The sequence below is a fragment of the Thermobia domestica genome, chromosome 2 (genome assembly GCF_964235325.1).
Source record: "Thermobia domestica chromosome 2, izTheDome1.hap1.1, whole genome shotgun sequence".
NCBI lineage: Eukaryota > Metazoa > Arthropoda > Insecta > Zygentoma > Lepismatidae > Thermobia > Thermobia domestica.
Window position 1 is genome coordinate 250,852,736 of NC_137455.1, and position 23,757 is coordinate 250,876,492.

At 36.5% G+C, this 23,757-nt stretch overlaps 1 protein-coding gene across 2 annotated transcripts in view; it reads right to left on the reverse strand.

The window, feature by feature from the left end:
- Positions 1-23,757, reverse strand: part of LOC145678447 (uncharacterized) — a 132,093-nt gene that overhangs the window by 33,684 nt on the left and 74,652 nt on the right. For both annotated transcript variants that reach the window (XM_081748583.1, XM_081748582.1), the window contains exon 3: positions 4,831-5,017. In XM_081748583.1, coding sequence (XP_081604709.1) covers positions 4,831-5,017 — 187 coding nt within the window. The remainder of the gene's footprint in view (positions 1-4,830; positions 5,018-23,757) is intronic.

Consider the following 23,757-nt stretch of genomic DNA (forward strand, 5'->3'; position numbering starts at 1 on the left):
AGTGCATCGAATGAATCCCCTTGATTTTCCTTCAATGTCTCCGCGATCATTCCGAGGATTTAATTATGAGTTTTATGTGACTGCAAGAATACACAATAAAATGGTGTCCATTTCGTAAACGGTGTCAAATGTGAAATGTTTTCTAAACTAACTATAGAAGCCTGAGGTTCAATGCTTATGGAACCTGGCCTATGAAACCTGGTTCAATGCTGCATTCACAAAAGCTCTTCATTGACTTACACCCTAGGCCAACTGGAATAGTGTATATCTGCATTCATGGACCATTTTTGACCTTGAAAGTACTTACACTCTAGGTACTCTAAGTACATACAGTAAGTACTCTAAGTACTTACACTTTAACTACTCTAGGTACTCTAAGTACATACACTCTAATTGCCCTCAATACATACACTCTAACTACCCTGGTTGAAGTAACGAATATTTTAATTACTCTAAATACGTACACTCTAATTACTCGAGTACACTCGTTGAAGTATAGAATTTTTAAATTGAAGTACAAGGATCCATTTGTAATTGAACTTTATTGTTACTGCTTTTCTATCGGTACTTTAGGAACATTACTGACATGTAATTACACATGCTTATGATGACGTTTTACTGGACTGTAGTCTCATTATTACATTGTTGCCTCTTTTGCATATGTAACATTGAAAGTACTTAGTTTTTGTACTTATACTCATTACCTGTAAGTAGTATTACTATGTGTACTTATTGTATTGCCCTTTGAACATATGTAACCTCGAAAGTACTTACACTTTCATTACTCGTATGCAACTTACCGTTTTATGTACGTAGTTTCATTGCTGAACTGTAATTGAAGTTCATAAGTACCCATAATGTACCTTTTATTTGAATTAAACTTGTGGTAGTATGCTAATTTCTAACCTTTTGTCGCTAATATTATTATACGGCTGAAGGACACTTATTCTTTATACTCATTCTTCCAGGACAGCAGGAAGCACTCTTTCTTGTTTGAAGATCATTAACTTCCAAGGTCAAACCTCATCGGTTTAACCGTTTCGTGCTCTCTTATATTCATATATGGAATTGATTTGTATGTAAGAAATATTAATTAGTTGTCTTTTGTAATTGCTAGATAGGAATTATCATATTTCTACTTTTACAGAAGTTCAGAATACTTTGGTTGAATGTAATGACGACATTTACGTACATAGGGTATGCATAGAGAATTAGTAATAATTTAATATTTGATTATATTGCTTGGACGTGATAAAGCACAGTAATTCTCTAGTTTTTCTCGCCCAGTTCAATCACCACTCAACTCACCTTACTTGAACCCCTTGACTGTTATCTGTGAGGACATTTGAAATCCATTTGTGTACGCATAGGCGCCGACTTTGGGGGGACAGTTCACTCTTGGCCCCCCAATATTTAAAGGTGGGGTCCTCACTCACCCAACATAATCCAGCCGAGAAAGAATTGTCAAAAATTAGCGTGAATTCCTACCGTAAACTTCGTCGTGCCTTTAATTCAATATTAGGAACAGCCTTTCAATCTCCCATTCAATGAGAGCTGACTTGTCTTGCTCTTCCTTTAAGACTACAGAAATTTTATACTTAAGTAATATATTCCACAAAATAATTAGCTGATTCGGTAAAATAATTGTCAAGATTCACTTGATTTTTTGAAGTTTGGTTGAGAAATTTCTTATTCACTAACCAATGATTGATATGTGAAAGAGGTTCGACTCATCCGCAACTCTATTCTCCATTCGGCCTAAACTCTAAACTGTGATAAACAAAGGGGGTGCGGTGGCTCCGTGGTAGAGCGTTCACCTCCGGTGCTTGGGGTCACTGGTTCGATCCCAGCTCGCGCTGTGTGGACTTTGTGGTGGACAAACACTGTGCTCGTGGGTTTTCTCGGGGTTCTCCCGTTTCCTCCCACTTTCTTCATTCCACCATTTCACTCATTTATCATTATCACCGTCTCCTTAAGCCTAACCGGCATAATCGTGGGACGTTAAACTTAAAGATTTCATTTTTTCATTTCATGTGATAAACAAAGCCACGTGAAACTAAATCTCGCTGATTTGCTGTTGGCCTACCGATGCTTGTACTCCTCCGCAAAATAGTTCATATGATTTGGTTATTACTTTCACTATGAAGCTCCATATAAAACTACTTCATTATTATAAATGACAAAAATATAATACGGATTATCTAATAATACTGCAATCAAGTGTGTTTAATGAAACAATAGAAATAAACACTAAGGATGCGCAGTAATTATAGCGCCAATTCAACTGAGGAGGCGTGTTCTGCTTTTACGTCTGAAAAAGTCTCACACGAATCCCGGTTCCGCGAGTGTTGTGGTGAAACACCAACAAGAGAAACCTTCCCTCACTAAGCAACAATTGCTTACCAGCTAAATTTAAACTTTTTAAAAAGTCTTTCAAGTATTTTTCTTTCTTTTCTGCTGTTGCCCTAAATATCTGGGCAACACAAGACAGTATTGTCAAAATGCATGTGTATAATTTGCTCCTCCCCTGGAGAGGAGGAGTGATACATCAGTAGCCAATCGTATTTGTGACGAGAGGAAGGATATAAATATTTTGTTTATCGGAGTTTAGAGCTTACTCTGAACAGGGAATAGCTGTTCCTTTCCTTCATTTCACAACATTCATCCATGTGCACTGTACTTCGCAAAAAAAAAAAAAAAAAAAAAAAAAAAAAAAAAAAAAAAATTAGTATACAATGAGTATACAATAAGTTATTGGTATAAACTTAATCTTTAAATAACATAAAATGTCCAGTTGATTTGATTTCATGATAGTTCTAAAAATTCTTAGTAAACTTTAACTTTCAGAAACTACACACAATGAATAGCTTAAACTTACTAATAAACGAGGTTAATAAAGAAAGACTTATTGAAAAATGGATTCTGATACATAGTAGGCTTATGTGAATTTAGAATCACAAGTTGTAGGAACTATGTCAATAGAATATCCATAAAGAAACACAAATTGTTTCTGGTAGTTCATTTGTTTAACATAGTATTTATATAGCTATAAACGGTATATGAAAGAAAAATCAAAGAAATAATGAGGTCAAACTCATACAGTTTTAGGGAGTACATTCGTAATTGTGTGCTTTCAGTTCGACATTTGAGAGTAAAAAAGTTATTTTGAAAATTTTGGACAGTGTTTTTATTTACAAGTTACCCAAATAGTTGCAACTTCCTTCCTTTGTAATGTTTCCTCGAAAGATCATCTGAAGAAATCGTTTCTAGCTGCGTCTAGATATTCTCGGTCTTCCTCTTGCTGGTTTTCCTTCTGCCTTTCCTTGTATCAGCATGCTGATCCAATCGGAGTGCCGAATCAGATGGCCAAGCATGCTGTTTCTTCTTTTTCCTATTATCTTCATGATCTATCGTCCTTCGTTAGCTTCCCTTAGTACAGCTTCATTCCTTTTCCTTTTGGTCCATGATATGCGCTGCGTTCTGTGCCAACACCACCTTTCAAATGCTTTCAGCTTGGGTATTTCAGCTTTCAGGTTGGCTTGTAGGAGCTTTTATACCTTCAACCGAGTGCCTCACCGGGAATCGAACCCGTTGCCCCTTGCATGAGGGAAAATGTTCTATAGGAAGAGTAAGCATATTTCAAGAAACACCAAACTAGAGAATAATATGCTAAATATGATCCGATCACTTCATGTAATCTGGCGTGCATATCATACAAAATTATCCTGACGAACTATTTATTATGGGAAAATATTAGTGTAGAGTAGAGGTTCGAAATAAGTATTATGTCTAGAAATTGCACACAACTGGACAAATCTTATTTAATCCCATTTTATTTAGTTTTACTATTTTCCACATGACAGAATTTTTTAAAATTCTTTCACCTTTTTTATTACATATTATTTTTTAAATGTTCCTAATAATAATATGTTCTCTAGTACGGTAAGAAGCAGTGCATGTGTTCAGTGGAACTGAAATTCAGAAAAATAAGACAAGTTACGAGGGATGATCAGAAAGTAAGGTTACAAAACTTGGAGTGAAACATGAATATGTTATTTCATACAACCAGTCAGCCAACAACAGATAACACATACATTTGGTTACTTTTCGACATAGTCTCCATATAAGTTGAGGCATTTGTTGCATCGTGGGATGAGTTTGAAGATTCCCTCCTGATAAAAATCCTGTCCTTGCGTGTTTAGCCACGTTGTCACGAAGTGTTTCACCTCCTCGTCTCCCGTTTTAGATGCTCCTTCAAGTGCAGGAACAGATGAAAGTTGCTTGGAGCGAGGTCCGGGCTTTAGGGAAGGTAGTCGATGATGTCCCTGCGAAACTGCTTCAATGGTGTGGTTGTTGGCTATTGCGCTCTTCGTCGGTAACATTTTCTCTACCAGCCGCAAACTTTCAACATCATTCCGCGACATGTTGACGAGATATTACAGTCTCTGCCGCTGAATTTCAGCCATGGTTACATGTTTCGCACACAGATCTTCGCGAGACCAGCTTTTCAAACGAGTCGTCATTTACCTACACCTAGCGCCGTAGATGGTGGGTGGCTGAAAGTCTGCACAGTTGCCAACTCCATATACATTACAATTACCACATACTCGTCATTCCTCTATAACAGACGAAACTTCAGAAATATACTCCCTCGTATTTAGATAGTAAAATTATCTATTTTATTGTATTTTGTTTAGAATGTGTTTAGTTCCTCCAAATGATGTCATTATAATCTTATTTCGGCACAACTAACGTAGGATGCTAAAAACAGTATGACGACCATGGCTGCAACAACGGGATTATTGCTTTATTGATTATGTTTTTACTCACCTTCTTAATGTATTGGGTTGGCTGATCAAATCTCGAGGTCTCCACTTCGGGAGCAGCCCCCACCCTAGCACTTGGAAGAGGCTTATCTGGCGGACGACAATGATCAGGAATACACTCACACGCATCATACTTCCGCTGCTGCTTGAAAGGTGCTCCAATCACTGGAACATTAGGAATGGGAGGTACTCTGAAACAAGAAAAGACGAAAAGAATTTTAGCTTCGTAATTACTTGCACAGCTGGTCTTAATTGTTCACAAAAAATTAAAATAAAATACCTATATAGATTTATTGTAAAATACTCTATTTATCATTAGCGCTATGAAACTAGTTTGAAAAACGTGTTATTTTATTTACATTTCAACTGTTTATACCGGGTACATAGCTTCAATAAATTGAATATAATGTCAAAGGAACAAGAATAACTAAACATCAGGGACCGCAATGGATCAGTGTAGAGTAATCCCTCTAGCATGAGGTTTCCGATATGAAACCAGCACGCATGGGTTTTGTGGTGGACAACAATATGCAGGTTGTTTTTCCCGGGGTTCACTGGTTTCTTCATTCCACCATATCGTTCAGTATCATCATCACTGTCTTCCTTAGGCTAGGAGCATTATTGTAGGACGTTAAACTAGAAAAACAAAAATGGCGTTAATAAACGTAATAATTTTACATTCAATGAATTTATGTGTAGGTCTCGGAAGTTGAAGACCTAAAGGTTGCGTAAAAAGGACCTATAAAAAAACCTAAAAAATATCTAAAAGGGGATCTAAAAACTAGAAGAAAATACGTAAAAATAAGACCAAATTTACTTAGAATTACATATTTTATGAATATTATGCTCAAGAAATAGAAGCTTCTGGTAGTATACAATATACAATTGAAAGAAACTTTATCAAAAAAAGTTTTGCTTTGTCGTTCAATTTGCATTATTGTTTCTGTTGTCCAAGTTTAATCCTACATTTTGAACACTTTTGGAGGACAACTAGAAGCTGGATACTTTTGGAGAAGGCCAGGGCTCCACATTGGCCCGTAACACTCTGAAATTATAATTGATCTGTCTATCAGTTGGCACGTAATAAAAATAAATAAATAAACAAATACATATTTCATGCTTTAAATTGTAGGTAAAGAACAAAATTACTTCCCGCCGGACGTGAATTCGGAAGCCTTGAGCAGCAAGACGTACGAAAATAAATTTTTATTTGCCCATTTACAGGAGCAGCTCAAGGCAAAATTTTCACCTGGGCAAATAGTCCTAACTTATGATCTACATTTTATTACAGTGATTTAAATTTAGAAGCCATTATTCAGAAGGAGGTAGGGCGGGTTCTAATACGATTCTAATGAGAGTTAATGGCCAGTAAATTTATTCTCGAAAGATGAAGTTCAAAAAAGGACGTTAAGACCTATAAAAAGCTTTAGAAAGACCAATAAAGAAAAATGCAAAAAAGGCAAAAAAGAACAAATAAAATCCACTATTTCCTGGCCTACAATGACCCAAAATAAACATATGTTAAGCCTCGTCTTTGGGCACTCGTAAAAAAAAGAGGATTTTTCCTCAACTTCCAGGCCCTACTTATGTGTTACAAAAATAACTTATTTAAAGCAATAAAATTACACCATTTCAAATACCGTATCGTCCACTAAATTAAGTTATTTGTATTACCCAGGAAGTTACTCTTCTCTTAAACTCTGATAAGGAAGTCCAGGACAATCTATATCAAAACCCTTTGATAATTCATTGAAACTCTAATAAAGCTATTGAAAGAATAGATATGGCAAAATAAGTTCCATTACATTCTCTGAACTTCATAATAACTGGAAGTATTAAAGAAACGACTTTTAAGTGACAAGGAGTCTTTATGCATTGCAGGTTTGCGGTGTTACCAAATATATAATTGAAACAGATATCGTTATGAAAGAAATATCATCTGTTCGAAGGACGAAATTAGAGAGAACTGTATACATATGTCCGTTGCAAGAAAAACAGGGTTTAATATTAATACATCACAAGTCGGAATAAAGTAAGTATATCCTATATATTTTAAGGAGTTGAAATTTTTACCGGGACCGGAATATTTATACGAAGCCACCGCACATAAGCCAGATATCACAAAATTTGCTTCAAGTGATATATTGCTTTCATTTGTATTTTTGAAATGCATAATTCAACTTTTCGGCAAATGCATTAATTTTGACCAAGGGATGTAGTTTCTAATAATTATTGAAATAATTATTATTCAAATATACAAGTATGTACATAATAGTCAGTTCATATTATCTCTAGGACACAACTTTATTTGCTTATTTTTATTCTAATGAAATAAGAATTAGTTTAAAATATAAATTGTAATATTGTTACTATGATCACGACAAACTCTCCGGAATTATTGGGTACGCAATATCCCAAAGATTTATTAGGTGAAGAAGTAGTTTTTCCTTGAATTGAGAAACAGTTTAATTTACTACTATAATGCAAAAAAAAATTTCCTTGATACCTAGATCTAACAAAAATAATATAAATTTTAAGAATAGGAGTAAAGATTGATATTCAACCTTTACTCCTATTCTTATATGCTTCCCACACTAAATCAATATGTTATTCATCATATTTCATGCGAATTGCAATGATACATAGAAAATATAATTTGTTATAATTAGTCTGTTATTATGTATATTACTTTACATAATTACTATAGAATCTTAAGCTCTTTCTGTTGATCTAGTAGCTGAGCTGATGACTGACTATCTACGGAAGTGGACCTTCGTAGTTGAGCTTTGAAGGTATGGCAATTTTGTGTGTATTTTGAACATATTGAACATATTTTCAGCATCTAGATCCAGTGAAGGAAACCTTCCATAGTAGTTTTGACTGCTTCGTGAACAAGTGTCTCTGGAGCTACGCAAGATCATCGAAAAATAGCACCAACTTTTTTCTTCGATAGAATGATCCTCAGACCGTTTGACTTATACACCTGGTTATGTGCCCTTTTCCAGGACATTTTCTTCTTTCCAATATACCGGTACAAGCACTACAATAACGAAGATTACAGTTCTTCAATTCATACAGTTTAAAAGGGTCTAGGAGATTTCGGTGTAGGACTTTTTTTGTGTGGATGTTTCAGTATGAGGACATTTGCTTGTGGACGTTTCAGTGCAAGAGCGTTTCGGAGTATCAAGTATTTGTTGAGTATTACTTTCAATGTACAGTTGACTTTTTTTAATTCGAAGTCCAAGGGGACACGAAAAAACTTCGAATTATCCAACAACATCCATTTTCACATATGTAACAACAAACAAACCAAAGTACTCTGCATCAAAAACATATTCATATGGTGTAGACTTTACCTTTAAAGCAGCTTATTATTTGCGTGATGGAATACCGCAAACTAACAAACGACATTGATTCCACATAATTGAAATTACGTGTACAATGGAAAATATATTTACGTACAACATACATTGAATAGCCCAAACAATTAAATACCAGTAACAATTTGAATATTCTGTTCTCACTTTTAAGAAGTCGTAAACCTAATTTGCTTAAATTTGATTGTTTTTGTACGGTCAATAAATCTTGAATTTCATGTATTGTGTGGAATACGATATTAATAACATTTGGTTGACTTTATCAATAATTCATCTTAAATTTTCAACCAATTCTGAAACAAGATGAGATTGGCACACGTTCTCTATCTTTACTACTTCCTCAACCCACCTTCATCTTTATCATTACATAGATTTTCTATTTATCTTTTGTATTACTCTTCCCTATGGCTGCATCTGGATAACTGAAAACACGTTAAAACAGTATTTTTCTCTTTACATCTGTCCAATATTAAAAATTTTCAACTGTATTTACTTCGAATTATCCAAAACATAGGTTCAAAAGTTCGATTTATCCACGATTTTTTCCTATTGTTTTCAATACAGTTTTCAAGGGGAATGGACATCTGTTCGAATTATCCAATATTTCGAATTATCCAAGTTCGAATTAACGAGACTCCATTGTACTTACGTGATGTACTTACGTGTACTTTCAATGTACTCCACTGCATTATCGAGACTAATCTAAAAAGAACATTTTTTTCTTTCTTTTTTTAATCTCTAAAACGCTCTTTCATGCCTAATGACTTTCATGAAATTAGGTGGAAACCACTTTTCGGGTACGAGAAACCAATTTAGCTAAGTTTCTTATTTGAGAAAATTCGTTTACCAGTGCCTCCCCCCCCCCAAGTAAAAGCGCGAGGAAAGAGGCTTCAGTACATCTTGAAAACGGCTCTGGAATTCTCAATGAATTTTCAGTTTGCATTTGAAATCATGTAACACACAAAGAGTAGTAACGGTAGCAATATGAACAGTGTTTCAGAAACAATGTTCCGGGAGGGGGGCACACTTAGTATTGTAGGGGGCACTGCTGGTACTATTCAATTATTATTATTATTATTATTATTATATCAAAAACGTATTATTTTGGTCTCCTCCGGGGGCCACTCTCAGAGCTCCGGGGGAGGGGGGCAGTGCCTCCCCAAAAACCGGCCTGGAAGAAACATTGAATATGAACAGAACATTCTATGCTTGTAACGAATAGTCAAGAAATGATGAAAAAGTGAGAATTAAGCTTTCTTTCCCTTTAACGTCCTACAATCATGTCCTTTAGACTAAGAGAGACGAGAAGGGACAATTAGTACACACAGAATATCTAAATTTAACTTCAAGTCTTAAAAAAGTAAAAATATAGTGATCTGACACTCTTTAGTGATCTGACACTCGAAGTGCCATACCGTGTCGTATCCTAAATAAAGTAGGAGTAATGTTTAATTAGAGTTCTAATAAAGAACAAATCTCTAATTTGACTTAAGTTGTAGTTATAGAGGTAGTATCCTTACATTGCAAACACAAACTTGAGATTATTTGTCAAAGAATAAGAATTCAATTAATATGTATTTATTACATTTTAAATCTTTCTAATTGACAATAATTCATTATGATTTACAGCACACATATTTAAAACTGAGTATGAATCAAGTGCACTTATAAATCTGTCATTTATGTATAGTTATTTGATTTTCTGAATTAGCTACTTTATAAAATATAAATGAACAAAGTGAAATAATTAAAGGTGGGCCTACCAAGAGATCTTCATGAAAATAGTTAAAAGTACATTCTCATTTTCAAGACAAATTCAATTAATACAAAAGGTAAAACTTACATGAACAGAATGAAGCGGTTATATTCTCATTTCTCAAACGTTAACAATGATAGATTCGTGTTCCTATCTCTGTCGTTTTCCTCTGTCCATTGTCACTTTTTTGCGAAGTAATTGTATGAAACTCTTAAACACTTACACTTACTTCAAATTCGTAAACAACAAGTGCTTAGTATAGCCTTGTAGATTATTTTTGAGTTCTTTTCTAGTTGTGATTTCTTATATTTTTGAAATTAAACAAGTTTTCTAGTTTTGAAAGTATCTTCGTTTAAACAAATCAAGCACAAAAGTGTTTTTTTTTTTAATATTTCAACTATCTAATTAAAAATATTAACGTTAGTTAGCACAATATTGTACTTAATGTACTATAGTGTAAACAGGTTAACATTGTTATTGACAAAATTAGAGAATCATATGCAATGTATTCAAGATAGGATCAAATGCGTTCATGATAATATCTTTGATTTACGATAGATTTAATTCTGTACAAAAGTGGATTAAGAATAATATTAAAACTGAATTCAAAACTCTAATTTAATTTACAAAACTGTTCATACATAATATATACAATTTGTATGTAATTTTTATACATATGTATATACAGTGAAATACAAAATACAGTGTCAACAGCACAAACTGAATACTACTTACAGTAATTATCTTTCATATTCAAATACAATACAATTCTACTAATACTTATTGTATGTATGGGTAGGATATACATTCTTTAATGCAATCTACTCAAGAGTCAACAAATAAATCTATGGCACAATGTTTCTAAGATACACACACTACAAACTGAAAAAAAAAATAGGAAGTCTGTTGAAAACAATCTAAATAACGTTTCAAATCAACATTCAATTACCAAATCTACAATGTAAAATTGTATGCAAGCCCCTTTAAGTATGTAACGACATAATCAAGTCTGTAATTTATTCAAACCTTGCTCGATCTCTTTGTAACGTCAGCGTACTTTTATTTCGTTCTAACTTCATGTCCGTCAGTGATTTGTTTCATAAAATAAAAACACATTTTGATCAAAGCATATACTATTTAACAATAAGTATAAAGGTAACCAAGAATGTCCTGCCGCTTTTTGTGAAAATCTGTTCTATTGGCTCTCACACCGTAAGTTGAATGCGAATAAAGATAAGGGGAAGATCAGTTGTTGGTATGGGTATATCCAACATACTAGCTGGTTGTGGCAGTTCAGTTACACCGTGAACGTGCGTAAGGACAGAGTGAACGAGGGACCTCCACAGAGCATCTTAAGGGCGTGTATGCTGTAGGAATTCAAACTAGGGTTAAACGCCGCTAGAGCGGGGCATCGACGACTTTCTGTCAACGTTCTGGAAGATATGGAATCCATTGCGGTAGAAATTTGTGGATGTGAAGCGAAGAAGGTAAGGTATCAAGCGCATTTTGCACCTCTACTAGGAAATTGAACTGTCGTCCTCTAAGGTGATTGTCCAAGGAATGAAACAAGTGATAATAGGACGGTGCAATGTCCGGGGAGTATTGCGGATGCAATAGCGTTTCCCATCCAAGGCGAAAAATGGTATCATTGCCACGTGGGGCTTAGTGTTGTCCTGTAACAGGAGGACTCTTTGCGATTCAGAAATACTGGCTCCAGAGTTTTAAGTTTTTCTTGAACACTGCTCAACTGATCACAGTACACAGTTTCATTGATGCTCTGACCAGCTGGTAGCAGTTCCCGATGCACGATGCCGCGAGCAGTCCACCAAACACACACGAGGATTTTCTGGTCCAGTGTTGGTTTCGGGCTGTTTTGGAACCGGTTCGCGGGGTGATAACCAATGATGACGGCGCCGTGGAGCTTCGTACAAGACCCACTTCTCATCACATGTCAATACCCTGTCCAGAAATGGCTCCTTCCTCAGACGAGACAGCAAAGAAATACACGTGTCAACTCGCGTTGCCTTCTGGCTCAGAGTCAAATCATGTGCGATCCATCGACCCAACTTGTAGTGTTTCCCCAGTTGTTGCAGGTGCTGCCGACTGGTTACTCCGTTCACACTGAATTATAGTTCTAGTTCCTCACATGTCTGGCCACTGTTCGCCTCAATTGCTGCCTGAAGATCTTCATTTTGTACATGTATTGATCTGCCGGCACGTGCTGCGTCTTCGTGTATTTCGTCACCGTCCTTAAATTCGTAAAACCACCGCTGCACTGTCCGCGTAGTCACGACACCCTCACCAAAGGCCTGGCATATCTTTCTTCCCGTTACAGCGGCGTTTGACCCTAGTTGGAACTCGTACAGTATAGACGCCCTTATAACGCTCTGTGGAGGCCCCACGTTCACTCTTCCTTACCCAAGACGGTGTAACTGAACTGATATAACCGGGTAGTATGTTGGATATACTCACAACAACAACTCATCTTTGCTTTATCTCCATTCGCATTAACTCACTGTGTGAGGGCCAATGGAACACAGACCTCCACAAAAAACGACAGAACATTCTTGGTTACCTTTATACATAAGACTGATTTTCTTTAAAATTGTACTAAATTTCTTTAAGATTTCCTGACAAAATCTAAATATTAATTGCGGTGTCTGTAAACAAAAACTTCAGATCCAAATTGAAAGTGACTATGTTTGTGACTCTTAATCTGTTGAACCACCCGACCGATCTCGATCAAATTTTCAACATAGATGACGTTCGCACCTAGGATGACGTTTACCGTTCTACTTTAACGGAACAACGTAGGGTTGGGTAGGAGGGGAAGATATACAATAATCAATAAATATAAAAATAAAAGTGGCCATGTTCGTGAGTTAATAACTCTTGAACCACCCGATCGATCTCAATCTAATTTTCAACATAGATGACGTTCGAGTCTGGAAAGTTTTTTAAAAAAATATTTTCACTTTAACGGTAGAACCTAGGGGAAGGGGAAGGGGAGGGGAGATTATTATATCAAAATAAATAGAACTTAACTCTTGAACTACCCACCGATCTCGATCAAATTTACAACATACATGACATTCGGGCCTGGGATAATTAGCATGCCGTGTTGAAACATTCTGGTTTTTTGTTTTGTTTTACACCTGTGGCATGGCTTTTTCAATGACACTTATGTTGACATTTTGACCCACCACTATTTTGCACAGGTTTATCATCAAGAGTCGAGACTTCTTCACTTTTCACTTCACATCAGCTTTCATACGATACTCAACTTGAAACCCTTTCCTATTTCAACATTTTGAGTTGGACCCCGTCTGGGACCCTGCGAGGGAACCTGGAACATTTTTTTTACTTTGAATAATTATACGTTTGAAAAAATAACATATCCGTGTTTTTGTTTTTACACACCTATCCTACCGTTTCAGATTCATACGAGTGGCCATAGACTTTGCAATGAAGATTGTGTTGATATTTTGACCCACCGCTATTTTGCACAGGCTTATCGTAGAGTCGAGACTTGATTTATCTTCTTTCATTCAATACCAACTTTCATACGATATGGAAGTTGACCCCCCTTTCCATTTAAATATTTTGAGTTGGACCCCGTCCGGGACCCTGTGGGGGACCCTGGGACCATTTATTTTACTTTGATACGTTGTACTTTTGAAATGATAGAAGACATGTTTTTCAGTTTTCATTTCTCTCACCATTTCACATTTTGCAGTTACTGGACTTTCTAGAGCAGTTACAACGGACTTTATAGACACGCTTAAAGATTTTAATAAATTAAATAAGTAAAGTGCTGACAACAAGCGGAATGCATGAGACCTCCCCAATTTTGGTAACCGGTTTTGATCTTACCTTGACCCAAGCTCTCAGGAAATATATACATCAGCCCCAATTTGTGGGTTCAGGTTCAAGTACATCCCGGGTTAGATTCGAGAACGTCTTAAATTCGAGTAATTATCGAGACATTATTAATTAAAGATATTATTAACGTGTTATTAAAACTACTTTGCTAGCCATAAATATTTTTAATTTTGTATCATATTCAATCATTCAGACAACAATAGTGTCCTCCACTTGCGCAGGACGTGCGGGCTTGCTAGTATTTATTTATTGTTCGTGACTAAAAACATACCCAGACAACACGTACGTGTACGACACATGTGCCCTATCCATGGATAAGCCGTACATGTGCACATGTGCATTTGTGTGGATGATGAACACATATATAATCCGTGCATAAGCCGTACAAGTGAATTTACTTGGAAGGGGGTCGCGGTGGCTCAGTGGTAGAGCGTTCACCTCTGGTGCTTGGGGTCCCGGGTTCGATCCCAGCCTCCGCCAAGTGAACTTTGTGGTGGACAAACACCGTGTGCGTGAGTTTTCTCGGGGTTCTCCCGTTTCCTCCCACTTCCTTCATTCCACCATTTCACTCATTACTCATCATCACCGTCTCCTTTAGCCTAACCGGCATAATCGCGGGACGTAAAACTCAAAGATTTCATTTCATTTTGAATTTACGTGGATGAAGCACACATACATAACTTGTGTATGTGCACATGTGCATTTGCGTGGGTTATGCACACGTATATAACCAGTGACTAAGTCATGCATGTGCACATGTGCATTTGCACAGATAAAGCACACATTTATATAACCCGTGCCTAAGCAGTTACGTGCACATGTGCATTTGCGTGGATGAAGCACACGTACAGAACTCGTGCTTAAGCCGTTATGTGCACATGTGCATTTCCATGGATGAAGCACACATTTATATAACCCGTGCTTAAGCCGTTATGTACACATGTGTATTTGCATGGATGCAGCGCACGTACGTAACCCGTACTTAAGCCGTTATGTGTACATGTGCATTTCCATGAATGAAGCACACATTTATATAACCCATGCTTAAGCCGTTATGTACGCATGTGCATTTGCATGGATGCAGCGCACGTACGTAACCTGTGCTTAAGCCGTTATGTGCTCATGTGCATTTGCATGGATGCAACGCACGTACGTAATCCGTGCTTAAGCCGTTATGTGCACATGTGCATTTGCATGGATGAAGCACACATTTATATAATCCGTGCTGTAGCAGTTATGTACATATGTGTATTTGCGTGGATGCAGCGCACGTACATAACGCGTTCTTGAGCCGTGCATGTGCACATGTGCATTTGCGAAGATGAAGCACATTTAAATTACCGGTGCTTAAGCTGTTGTGTGCACATGTGCATTTGCACGGCTACTGTACGTGTGTATGAGACGTCCATAATACCGTGGAAGTGTATACTTTTACTTTCATTCTTTTACTATCATTCTCATCAACAATATAAAGTAACCTCCAATTTTGGTAGGAGTCGTTTTTCCTCCAGGCGGTGTTATAGAAACGTTTCGACGAATGACAGCAGAATGATTGTAGAAACTCCATAACATCCGCTGAGATAGGATACAAGATCAACAGGTGATAGCACTGTACTGTTGTAACTACTGTCAGACAGTTCATAGGTTTACAAAAATATTTTCGTGACCGATTACAGCAGAGTATGTTGCGTTATTTGTTACTTGGCAAACATGTCAAAGATACTACTTAAAACTTTGCTCGTTGCAAATAATAAACTCCAAAAGTAAAATTCTCACTGACAATTATTAGTTACTTGTGATAGACTTTGAAGGTGATGTCTTTAGCAAAACAGAATAAACACCACACAACAAAGAACACAAAAAATTAAATCAAAACACAGGTCATCAAACAAGGAACATATATATAGGTATGTGCAATAAATGTTTTAATACTATACAAAATATACACATAAATAAAAATAAATATAAATAAATAAATACAAAATTTAAAAAAAAATTAAATAAATTTTAAAAAATCCAAAGCTCCTAAATTCAAAGAAAAACATCAAAAAATCAAAACAACCTCCATCCTTCGTCGATAGGCAAAACACTCCAGTAGCTAAATAACACCAGACAAAACATACCACTGACGAGACAAACAGGCCTTGCATCCTGCCCGGACACCTGGCACCTATTCTGCGTGCTGTCGTTTCTGTGGGACATGGTAGCTCACTGCACAAATCTTTATTCAAACAAATAATGTACCTACACTGGACAAAGCAGCCTCTGGCTGGACGTCCTTTCATCTCCACAGTGAGATGATAAACAGACTCTTTTGCTTGCTTGCTTGCTTGCTTAGTGTTATATAGCTGCTGCACGCTCTTTCTACGAAAAGCTCTTAATCTTAGAAAGACATGCACTACGTATTGCATTTCGAATTAAGTTACCTAGCCCAACAGCAGAGTTATACAACGGCATTGAGTTTCCATCTCTACAGTTTCATCTCGAAAAGCTACGTCTCACCTACAAACACAATCGTTATGAAGCACACCATCCTCTACTTCTGACTACTATGCATCATATGGCACTCCACCCATCAGCATTTCGATATTTCCATCCACCGCTCTCACTCCTGTATACTCTGTACTGCTACACACTACCTCCTGATGCACTAGACCTGGAGTTACTTGCTGACTATCAAATTCATGACCATCTTCCGCTCATCTTTCCATCCTATGTTGCGCAATAAATCCATCCACAACTAACATGGGCTCCGACTGTCTTCATCAATGCCTAGAGTAGCCCCTAGGCGAGAAGATAACTTCACCCGTCAACTAACTTTTCCCCGTGTTATGATGTGATCATGCACCTCGCCTCATCTACCATCTTCATCTCCACAGCATACAACCTATATAATGACAACTAAGTTGCATCTTATTTACTCGTCCTCTATGTTCAGACTTAGCATTCATGTACATCATGTAATTGCTCTGCCACCCTTTCCCTACCTGATGTTAAAGCCCGCAAAGGTTCTTAAGTCTTTGATAGTTATAACAAACTTTAATAAAGAACTCTGAGACCCTCTCAAAGTCACCCACAGCTACTATTTCCATACTTCAGTTCCCTAAAAGAGAGCATAACCCTCGAACAGGATTCTAGCCGAAACGGCTAGTCACTTACAAAAAAATTTAGTGTTATAGATGGTGTTACTGCGTAAGCCACCAAATATATATATACTCTGTTTTTCTTTGCATTTCGAATACGCTTTTACATCACCTCTGCACTACGAGGAAATCACCTGTGTCCTACATGTAAGTCATCTAGGTACTACGTGTAAATCACCTGGGTACTGCGTGTAAATCATCTCTGTCCTACATGTAAACCACCTGGGTACTGCGTGTCAATCACCTGTGTGCTACGTGTAAATCATCTCTGTCGTGCATGTAAATCATCTGGGTACTGCGTGTAAATCACATATGTGCTACGTGTAAATCACCTCTGTCCTACATGTAAATCATCTGGGTATTGCGTGTAAATCATCTCGGTCCTACATGTAAATCACCTGGTTACTGCGTGTAAATCACCGCTGTCCTAAATGTAAATCACCTGTGCACTACATGTAAATCGAATACGTGCTACTTGTAAACCACCTGCGCAGTAGGTGTAAATCACTTGTGCAGGACGTGTAAGTGTGCATTGCACATGCCCTGTGCACGTGAAGATGTTGAATAGAACTTGTGACGTACGGTATATGTGCATCACATGTACAGGCGTGCATTTATACAGATGATGCACATGTTGCATCCGTGCAATTGTACATGTACTATACGGGTACTGTACGTGCATTATGCTGTCTGGGTAATTATTTTATTAACACCTATATGTCACTCCCTATTTTATACCAAGTAGCATTAAAAAGAGCGAATGAAATCCAAATAAAAACGTTAATTTTCACCAAATCTTCCATCTGATAAAAAAAATTTTAAATACTAGTTAGAGCATATAAAAAATATAATATAGTTACTAATTAGTTTAGTAGCATTGTTTTATGGTCCATACTGTTTTACCGTAAATTATTAATTATATGTAAACTTTAAGCTGGTCGTTTGGTGGGGGCCAGAAAATCATTTGGGAGGCCTGGCTCCGATGGGCGCCCCGTAGCTACATCACTGACTAGAAGGACAGAAATTGGAGCAGAAAGCGCGAGAAACCGTTGCATGTTACTGCGCATGAGCAAATGTAAACATCTGTGCGTCGCTGCAGATATCAATTATGTGTCATAAGTATCTGAAAAAGTATGTAACTGAAGGAAGTACCTCGAACATGAAAGATATATGCCCCAAGTGACGACATAAAAACAAATGACTAGTGCGTCGCTGCAGATATCAATTATGTGTCATAAGTATCTGAAAAAGTATGTAACTGAAGGAAGTACCTCGAACATGAAAGATATATGCCCCAAGTGACGACATAAAAACAAATGACTATCAGTGCGAAAGTGAGCCATTTACATAAATGCTACATTTGTGGAACATAGTCGCAAATATCAATTAGGTGTAACAAGCACCTAAAGCTTTAGGTAGCTGAAGAACATATTTAGCACATGAATATCATATGTACCAAGTGTCGGGTACCTAAAAAGTATCTGGAACACCTAAATGGCAGATGCCTAGCACATCTTGGGGTGTTAGGGTGGTGGTTTAATAAGTTTAAAGAGCATGACGAAACACTCGAAGACGCACCAGGAGCCGGAAGACCAACACGTGTACAAAATGAAGATCTTCAGGCAGCAATTGAAGCGAACAGTGGACAAACATGTGAGGAACTGGGACTACAATTCAGTGTGAGTAGAGAAACCATTCGGCAGCACCTCCATCAACGTGGGAAACACTACAAGTTGGGTCGCTGGGTCCCACATGATTTGACTCCGGGCCAGAAGACAACGCGAGCAGGTACCTGTGTTTCTTTGATGTCTCGTCTGAGGAAGGAGCCCTTTCTGGGCAGAGTGTTGACATATAATGAGAAGTAGGTACTGTACGAAGCTCCACGATGCAGTCATCATTGGTTAGCATCCCATGAACCGGTTCGAAAACAGCCAAAACCAATACTACACCAGAAGAATGTCCTCCGGTGGTTTGGTGGACTGCTCGCGGTATCGTGCATCAGAAACTGCTACCAGCTAGTCAGAGCATAATGCAACTATGCACTGTGAGCAGTTGAGTCATGTTCAAGAAAAATTCAAAACTCTGGTGCCAGCACTTCTGAATCGCAAGGGAGCCTCCTGTTATAGAACAACTCTAAGCCCTACGTGACTAGGATGATGCTGGACACTATTCTACGCCTTGGATGGAAAACACTATTGCATCCGCCATACTCTCCGGACATTGCACCGATTATCACCTGTTCAATTCTTGGATAATCATCTTAGACGACGCCAGTTCAAATCCCCAATAGAGGTACAAAATGCACTTGATATCTTCTTCGCTTCACGGCCTACCAAGTTCTACCGCGATGGAATCCATTGCTTCCGGAACGTTGGCAGAAGGTCATCGATGCTGATGGGGACTACTTTTGATCTTACAGGTACATCTTAGGTGACATATCGTTGTTCGAAGGTGGTGGGTGAAAATCAATAGAACTTTCTTGATTACCTTTATAACATCGTTCCAGCTTCGGCAAACTATCTTTATTTATTTATTTATTTATTTCTTATTTAAAATGACCGAGTTAAGGCATAACCTTTTCTTCCACTCAACCATTTACACTTTTCTTTTACAGTCGGATCTCATTTTTTTTATGACGAGAATAAAAATGATATACAGTTAGGCACGTTAAAGAGTTACCGACATACAGAACAATACAGAAAATAAAACATGAAAAATGAAAATGAAACTTATTACATATAAAATAAACACTAAAACAAACAAGAGACAATGCTAAAGACATGTTAAACTATACAAGGAGAAACAAAGACATCAATCTTGATTATATATAACATAAAATACATTCCTATGATTCACTATCTATAGATAAAATGATGCACCTACTTAAGTGATTGTGTATAATGTATATGTTCATACACATGTATCAGAAGGGAATAGAAAAGAAAACAAGAAGAAATAGAAAGAGAAAAAAAACATCATCTTTGACATCATCATACACATTATAAGCTACAATTTCTAAGACGACAGCTTATATATCTCAGAAAATGAGAGGATTCCATATCTAAGAACAAATAAGATTCCTCCTTTCATTTTTAAAATTTTTAACAATTTTTAATTGAATACATATTTGCAACTTTTAATTGTGCAACTTATACTTAAAATCTTAACATTTTAATCAGCACACTTGTTATATTTTAATGAACAAATTTCACTTCTGGGAACCTTAAACTTTTAATTGGCCATGTTCTATTAAATCTTTATGGATATTATGATAAAAAGGCCTTATGTCCATCTTAAACACAAACTAAATACAACTTTCTTACAAGGCTGTCTATAATCTTTATTATAAATTAATTAGAAATGTTACAGTTTCGGAAGTATATAACTTCCTTCTTCATACGAATAGTAGTCTGAAGAAGGAAGTGATATACTTCCGAAACTAACATTTCTAGTTAATTTATAATAAAGCTTATAGACAACCTTGTAAGATAGTTGTATTTAGTTTGTGTAAATCTTCGTGTGTTACAGTATGATATGGCTAACACGAACACACCCGTGTCTGGGCTGTGAATTATTAGGGTTACACTTCCTTTGTTTCTAACTGAATCCAACAAATGGTAAAAAATTCTTGTATCTGCTTCATTTTGGTTAGTTTTTAGGCTTTCATACGTTCCTATTAATTGATTTTCATGTTTTAGGTCACCGTCGGTTTCGTTTTCAAAACTACCAGACACTACAAATTGCTTCAATTAACATCACGAACACAAATGTTCAACAAATGAAGATAAATGCAAATAAAGTTGTTGTAATACTAATATTATATTTTCATTTCAGTTACATGTATTGACAATAAGATAATGGCTTTATAACTAAAGATGCATTTCAAAAAATGTTATCCATACCAAGTTCAAATTGCCTTTAAACTTATTCCAAAGGAGCTACAAGCAAGAAAATTTGGTATCAATTAAATAAATCAGTGTTCTCACTAGTGATACCCTGTATTTGGTCATTGGGCTTACGAGGAGTAAATGATGGTACTGAATTTGCCCATTTCTCCAGTGTATATTTTCTTATAAAAGAAATCCCCATATTTGAACTTTGAGGAACGCTGGCGATACTGTTATTTGTAGTACGCAGGAAAAAAAACTCACATGTACGCCAGACATTGGGAACAGTCGCATAAAAACAATGAAGGACGTAGGTGCAATAGCAAGGAACTTTTTTTTTTTTTTTTTTTTTTTTTTACTTGGTGTGTGAGATGTAAAGTATACATTGGTTATTTAGAAATAATAGAAAGAAATGAAAATAAGGGCCTTTGTGGCGCTTCGGAAGCTCGTACCACTCTTTACTCCCCTTGTATATTTGTCATCTACCTTCACGTTGTCTGGCAACCCTAGCGACGACGCCCCTATTAGTCACAAGACTATGAACAATACCTCGTTGGAAAGCATATAGAACACAGATTCCAACTAGGTAACTTTTGTGCCCCCATGCCCAACTTGTAAAAGAAGAAGAAGAAGAAAATTTTTAAAAATTGAAAACAAAAATTTTAAGTTTGTGGAACTCTGGCAACACTGTTGTTTGGGCAACGCAGGGGTGGGACGAAAGTTACCTCTCTGAAATCTGTGTTCCTTATGCTTTCCAAAGGGGTATAGTTCATGTCTCTGTGACAATTAGGGGCGTCGCTAGCGCTGCCAATGTGACGACAGTCCATCGAAAAATATGTACAGAATGACCATCGGAGGTAGGTAGTTTCGAAATTTTATCTCTCTTGCTATTGTATTTACGCCATTCATTTTATTATGATCGTTGCCTATATATGGCGTACATGTGAGATTATTTTTTCCCTGCATACGACAAACAACAATGTTGCCAGCGTCCCACAAATTTTACAAAAATTAGTTTTTCTTCCTAATTTTTTATTTTCTTCTTCTTCTTCCTCTTTTACTTGCTGGGCACTGGGGGCACAAAAGTTACCTCGTCAAAATTTGTGTTCTATAAGCTTTCCAACGAGGTATGGTTCACTCTCCTGTGACAATTAGAAGGAATAAAAGGACCGCCAACGTGAAGGTCTACGATTTTCTGCGCCCCACCCTTTCCCCCTCCCCCAAGTTGTCGACCACGTTGGGGGGCAACGACATCAGTTTTCACAACCACTATAGTGCCTATAGCAATAATCAGAAATAAAATTGCGTTAGGGTTTCCATGCATGATCAATCCCCTCAGATCCCGGCCCAACTGTATATACATATCGAATATCAATGTGTACTTCTATTCTTAAAATTTGCCTATTAATGTTAGATAATTATTAGCCTAATATTCTGCGTCATTGCAGTTAATTAAACTAAGCAATTGAATACAAGGAAATACTACTTCTTCACTCAATAATTTCTCATAATATTGTGTAGTCAATAAATACTAGACAGTTAGTCGTTGTCAGAGCAACGAGAATAGAATTTTGAAATTAACCATAAATATCATAGTATTCAAGAAATGAAACGAAAGGATAATTTTTCAGTTTAACGTCCCACGTTATGCCCTTCAAGCTAAAGGAGACGGATGATTAAGACAAGTGAATGGGGATGATGGAAGAATTGAGGTATTAGAATGTGGGAGGAAACGGAAGTATGTAACGGTGTTCGAGTCCTAGTTCGGGGGCGGAATTTGTAATGCTCGGGTTCGCCAAATACTATGCAAATTGTTTTTGCATATTTACTCGCCGCCCTGGCAAGTTATAACATGCCTAATAAGCAGAAAGCTGAAGGTACGTGCGTTGATCCCTGAAAGTCTGATTTACACCGCAGGAGGCTCGATTTTTATAATCCTATTTTCCCCATACGGTACTCCAGAGTGCTAGGAAAATAGGTGCGTAGTTAATCAGAACAAATTTACAAAGAATATTCACTTGCTGCATGGCTGAAATAAAATCACTATTGTAGTTTTATTGGGAAACAGCTGTACTGGCCGTCACTTCGCTAAGCAATAAAATTGTTGCATAAATTAATTTAATCATCAGACTAAAAGAATTTATGCAAATGTAGGATGGAAAAAGTTACTATAAATACTAATAACTGTATCTGTGAGGGTCAGCTCAGCTAGGTTCCCAATTGTTTCGAAATATTATACGAAAATTCTCTAATTGGCCTAGAATAGGTTGGAAAATCTGAATTGTTTTTGAAATGACACTTTAACAAAATTTAAGTAACAGTGATAAATTTTTAATTATCCAAACTTGCAATAAAATTTAAATTGAACAACAATAAAAAAATGAAATGACATGATCATTTTAAGTTGAAATGAATTGAGACAAATGTCACTAAAGTAATAAAAAAATGAAATATGGAATACCTTGACTGAAGAATCTGAAGGATTCTTATTTTTGTTGTTGTTGTTGTCTAAAAATAAATCTTTGGCAATACTTTCAAATAACAAAAGTTTGAATTTAGTGAGAAGTTTACCTTTCTTTTATAACTGCTTATTATATAAATTGCAAACAATATTTTATATTTTCCACTTTTTAAAGATGAATATGCTAGATATTCCAAAAAAAAAAAAAAAAAAAAATTAAACGTACATGGCATCATTGTTTCATCTTTCTGATATAACCTTTTGTGTGTGACTTATTTAGTCCAGAAGACAATATTTTATTCAGCAAGCACAGAAGGAGAAAGTAGGGAAATGCCTATGCTTGAGAAATAGATAGTTGACGAAGGTGGGAAAAATTAGATGATTTTGAATGCTAGCAAGACATGACTATTATTTAGATTAATTAA